The following is a 6,000-nucleotide window of genomic DNA, read 5'->3' on the forward strand; positions in this document are numbered from 1 at the left end:
TTTGCCCGCAGGGTATGCACAAGTGTTCCATGCATCTGCATGCGGGCATTCCCATTCCTTTATATTGGAAGCACTGGCTGTACAGACACAGCCGCTGCTCCCAATTTAACATCTGTTTGGATGCTCGCCCATGAATTCACACGGTTATTTTTCAAGGGCATCGTCCGCACCCACACAGATGTCAGATTGGGCACAGCGGTTGTGTCCCTGCAGCAGCTGCTCCCCATAGACATGAATTACACTGCCCCTACAGGGATGCAGGGAACACCTGTACATTCCATGTGGGCAAACTTTGCACAGGTGTATGCTTCTATGAACAAGGCCTAATATCCAATCATATGCAAGGGAAAGAAAAAATTTAAAATGGTGTTTTTTATTGTACATGATTGGATGATGCATGTCAGCAGAGCTTCACCTCATTCACTATGGTAAGTGAATATTTCTTTTTGCTTTTAGTAGTTCAATCGCAAGGTCTTATGGGTGCACTGCTCATCATGATGTAAATACCTTCAGGCTGGGTTCACACTGTAAAGCCTCGTACACGCGATCGGATTTTCCACAGACAAAGCGGCAGACTTGTCCGAAGGGCGTGCGCCGCAAACTTTTCTTGCACACAACAGCACACAATTGTCGGCCAACAAACACGAACGTAGCGACGTACTATATGGAATTTCAGCTCTTGAGCGCCACCCTTCGGGCACCTTTTGCTAATGCCGTGTTTGGTGTGCATTGATTTCGAGCATGTGTGTTTGTACTTTGGACTTTTGTGTGACGGACTTGTGTACACACAATACGAAACTCTGACAACAGACCGCTGTCCGCCGAAAATTTACTAGCCTGCCATCCAACATCTGCTGGCAGAAAGTTGGCCAACAATTGTCTGATGGAGCATACTAATGGTCAGATTTTAGACAAACAGTCTGTCATTACACAATTCCTAGACGAAAATCCGATTGTGTATATGAGGCTTTACACTGCAGTAATGCACGCATTTTGCACATTAGTGCACTGTGGTGCTGTTCATTCTTAGGACTGGTTCCCATCAGCAGCATTGGGCTGAGAAATGCAGTCCCAGTGCAAGAACGAGGCAATTTTCCTTATCTCCTACAACCTCAGTTCATACCAACATGCAGAGTTGGTGTGCACCCAAAAAATATAGGACCTGTTGTATTCTTGCACAGCGTGCTCTGACATGCGGTAACGCGTTGCAGCATATAGAATTACATGCTGCATTACAAAAAAAATTGCTAATATTGTTTCTGGTGTTTATTGCCGGCCATACATGGACTGAATTCCAAAAGAATTTTCTTTCGAAAATCTTATTTAAGAATTTCCGTTTTAAATTCGAACCATTAGTGTTCTACAGCAACAGACAATTTTCGTGCAGCCATTGAATTTGAGTGAAAGAAGATTCCCGCTCATGAAAAGTCTTTTCTGTAGCAACATGAGGTGAAGTTGAAGGCTTGGTTGGTCGAATTTCAAAATCAAAGGTGGCGCCATCGGATCACACACACAAACGCACAAAGTTTCTGATTTTCGAAAGAAAATTTGTGCGGAATTCGACTTATGTATGGCCAGCCTAAGGCTCGTTTCACACCTATGCAGTTTGCTTTTTTATCCGCAATTTTGCGACAATTTGCATTCATAATGCTTTTCTTTGGCCAATTTCTTGTTAACCACTTGCCGACTGCTGCACACCAATATACATCGGCAAAATGGCAGCGGTGGGCAAATGGGCGTACCCAGGGTCGGACTGACCATTCGGCCACTCGGGCACTGCCCGAGGGCCCCAAGCCACTAGGGGGCCCCATCAGGGTTGCCAGCCTCAGTAAAACCAGAGAAAGTATGTAAAAATCTGGGTTTTTTTTTTTTACATCTGTCTCTGAAATGTCCCTTACCAACATCCTTTTAGTCTAAAAATCCAGAGATTATAGCTGTCCCACCTCTCCAGTACCTTCTCAGTCAATAGAAACATGTCTGTGTATAGTGTGTGTACATGTGTGTGTATACTGTGTGGCCCCATAATCTCTGATTGCCTAGGGGACCCATAATCTCCTATTGCCCAGGGGCCCCGTGAGTTGTCAGTCTGCCCCTGGGCGTACCTGTATGTCCCCTTTAATTGGCGAGGCTAGCGGGTACGCACATGCGCCTGCCGCGTACAGTGTGACCATGCCTGCGGACTTTATGTCCACCAGTGTCCCGTCAATCGTGTTACGGATCCGCAGAACGGGAAGATGCCTATATAAACAAGGCATTCCCCCATTCTGCCTAGTGACATGACAGAGATCCCTGCTCCCTGTCAACGGGGGCAGTAATCGCTGTCATGCGAGTGGTAGCCCATCCCCCCACAGTTAGAATCACTCCCTAGGACACACTTAACCCCTCGATCACCCCCTAGTGTTTAACCCCTTCACTGTCAGTGTCATTTACACCAGTGGTCATCACCCCTGTCCTCAGGACCCACTAACAGGCCAAGTTTGCAAGATAACTGAAATACATCACAGGTGATATCATTTGCTGCTCAGAGATTGCAGAATTCTAGTCTGCATCTCCCCAAGTTAATGCATAAAACCTGGCCTGTTAGTGGGGCCTGAGGACAGGGTTGATGACCGCTGATTTACACAGTAATCAGCGCATTTATTATAGCACTGATTGCTGTATAATTGACAATGGTCCCAAAATAGTTTCAAAAGTGTCCGATGTGTCGGCATAATGTCGCAGTCGTGATAAAAATCGCAGACCGGCACCATTACTAATAAAAAAAAAATTATAATAAAAATGCAATAAAACTATCCCTTATTTTGTAGACACCATAACTTGTGTGCAAACCAATCAATATACGCTTATTGCAATTTTTTTACAAAAAATATGTAGAAGAATACATATCGGCCTAAACTGAGTAAAAAAAATTTTTTTTATATATATATATATTTTTTGGGGATATTTATTATAGCAAAAAGTAAAAAAATATTGCTTTTTTTTTTTTTTCAAAATGTACGCTATTTTTTTGTTTATAGCGCAAAAAATAAAAAACGCAGAGGTGATCAAATACCACCAAAAGAAAGCTATTTGTGGGGAAAAAAATGGACATCAATTTTGTTTGGGTGCAACTTCTCACGACCGCGCAAATGTAAGTTAAAGCGACGCAGTGCCGATTCGCAAAAAGTGCTCTGGTCAGGAAGGGGGCGAAATCTTCTGAAGCTGTTGAAAAATACAAAACCCAAATCGCGGTAAAAACGCACTAAATGCTTTTCTGCAGCTTCTCCATTGAAGTCTACCGAACCAAAAAAAAAGCACCATTTTGCATTTACAAAAGTCCCTGTCCCTTTCCAAAAATGAATAAAAATAAATAAAGCATAGATGTAAACGTAACCCATAGGAAACCCATGGAAACTGTAGTACGTTTCTGCAAAATGCACGAAAAAAAACGCATAGGTATGAACCAGGTCTTAGGCTGGATTCACACCTATGCATTTTTAGTGCTTTTTGCATTTTGCTGATTTGCACTACAGTCCATTTACCATGGGTTCCTATGGAACATGTTCTGTAGTGCAAATCTGCAAAATGCAAAAAGCACTAAAAATGCCATAGGTGCGAATCCAGCCTTAGACAGCCCAATGAATGCAACACAGCCTCAGGTTGGGTTCACATATGAGCCACATGTGGCTCAAAGCAGGGGTCTGGCGTGTGCTGGTTCACCGTTTAAAGTCCAATTTCTGCCCACATTTTTGGCTGAAATCGGACCTGAAACTGACCAAAAGACGCACAGCGTTTTTATGCAAATCGCAGCGGAGATGTGTGAACTGGCTCCATAGAGAGGTGCTCAGAATCTCCTGCTATTGCAGGTGGGAGCCTCATATTGCTGCTATTTCTCCATATACTGGGAAATCTCCCCTGGGCTCCCAGGCTGACTCCAATTCCTGGTAACGAGGATCTCTCTGGCTTTAGAGGTAAACTATGAGCAAGTTGATCATGTGATCAGCAGATTGATGGGTGTAATGGTTTCCTCCTTTGTTTTTTCTTGTCCTTGAGGGTTTGGAGGAGAGATTTTATAGGATATGTGGATTCAATAATAAGAGGATGATATAGTGTCTTGGGATCATTGTCCTATCCTGATTGATTTATTGGGAGGAGTACAGCTACATTTAGAAATCCGGGTGCATTACATGTAATTAGTATCCAGCTTTCATTCTAAAATGGCCTCAACAGAAGTTGAACTATGTGTATACGAGTCTCCACTGCCAGCCACCCCAAAAAATCCACCGAAGAAGATTGGATTAGCACAAGTAAGTAATAATAAAATCTATCTGTGCAGCATTAGACAAGGGTGTATAACAGACACTGTGCGGAAAAGCGAGTGAGCTCGGCAAGTTTGATGCATGGTTCCATCCTAACAATTGATACAAATTAAAGTAGAACTATAGGCAAAGCCTATTTTATTTATTTTTTCTTCCTTTTGGATGGATGAAGGGAAGGTTATAATCCCTGTCAGTTTGTTTGCCATCTGTGTCCCATAGGGGAGATTTTCCTCAACTTCCTGTCTCATAGGCAAAACAGGAAGTGAGAGGAAACCCCTGCAAATTAATGGAATCCCTCAGGGACCCCATTGAAAGGTTTCCTCTCAATTACTTTTCTTGGGACAACCCACAATTTGGGGATTTTCTTTTACCTTCAATGAGAAGAGAATGGTAAACAGGACAAATAGTGTGAATCTCCTTAATAAGGGGGGGGGGGGGAGAGACCGCAATAAAAAAAAAACACTGGCAGGTGTTATAATCCATCTCCACGCTATCCAAAACTAAAAAAAGTTCTTTATGGTATTTTCAGTTTAGAGTAAAAGAAATAGTGGCACAAATGAATGTTTTGGTTTCTTCCAAATGGCCTTATGTACATTGAAAAGAGAACCACATTTTGGGTCTATATGACTTCAAAAACAGACTACTTTTATGCACTGTTAAAAATGCAAAAAAATATAATAAAAAGAAATAAAATATATATATATATATATATATATATATATATATATATATATATTATAATTTTTTTTTTTCTATTAAAAATTTTTTTTTAATCCGATGAATGGTAAAATGATTAGGTGGTGTTGTGTGGACATTGGAGAAGGTGGTGGATGTCACAGCTCTTGTATTTGGATGAGCTCTCTTTCTTACCAGTCTATCATTGTGACTACGTTTTTAGTTTGGTTACTATTTACACTCTTTCATTTAGCCATGTTACATAGTAAGGTGGAATAAAGACACCAGTCCATCCAGCTAAACCTGAGTGAGTGTCTACAATTGTCCCTATCCCTGTACATTGCACACTCACATCGGTCCCTACCCTCAAGGAGCCACAATCCAAGGTCTCCATTCATATACTAGGGCCAATTTTTGGACAGAAGCCAATTAACCTACCTGCATGTCTTTGGATTGTGGGAGGAAACCGGAGTACCCAGAAGAAACCCATGCAGGCACAGGGAGAACATGCAAACTCCAGGCAGGTAGTGTCGTGGTTGGGATTTGAACCAGCAACCCTTGTTGCTGCTAGGTGAGAGTGCTAACCACTACACCACTGTGCTGCCCCATGTGGCTTAACTATTATGCTTTTGCATGTTTTCACTGGGTGTACTCTCTCTAGATCTGCACCTTTGATTTGTATTAGATCGCATGGGTCCTGGAGAATATTTGTGTTGGCAATATTAATACATTTAGACACCATTTATTCACAGGCGGCAAAGTGGCAGTTGATTTGTGCTTTTACTGCCCCCCGGCTGCCCATTTAAAACCTATCCAGGGGTTCCTAAACCATGTTGCCACTATGACAAATTTAGCTTTTGTTGAGTTTGACAGGCAGCACCATCTGTCAAACTTGCCCACTAGAGTCAGTGGAGCCATGCCACAATACTTGAGACTGCTGCCCATGTAAATCAGCCCTTATAAAGGTGTACACCATGTTTCTTACACAAATATTTAGGGTGTAAGATAAAACATGATTACTTTTACT

General features: G+C 42.1%; 1 protein-coding gene across 4 annotated transcripts in view; it reads left to right on the forward strand.

The window, feature by feature from the left end:
• ANO1 (anoctamin 1) overlaps window positions 1–6,000 on the forward strand; it is a 322,106-nt gene that overhangs the window by 147,194 nt on the left and 168,912 nt on the right. The window contains exon 1 of one of the 4 annotated variants that reach the window (XM_077462296.1): window positions 4,182–4,286. The exons of the other annotated variants lie outside the window; for them this stretch is intronic. Within the exon in view, the coding sequence (XP_077318422.1) occupies window positions 4,197–4,286 (90 nt within the window). The 5' untranslated portion in view covers window positions 4,182–4,196. Of the gene's footprint in view, window positions 1–4,181; window positions 4,287–6,000 lie in introns of those variants that run through there. 4 annotated transcript variants of the gene reach the window in all.

Source organism: Lithobates pipiens, unplaced genomic scaffold, assembly GCF_037356315.1.
Source record: "Lithobates pipiens isolate NorthernLeopardFrog02 unplaced genomic scaffold, aLitPip1_a1.2 Scaffold_10, whole genome shotgun sequence".
Taxonomy (NCBI): Eukaryota; Metazoa; Chordata; class Amphibia; order Anura; family Ranidae; genus Lithobates; species Lithobates pipiens.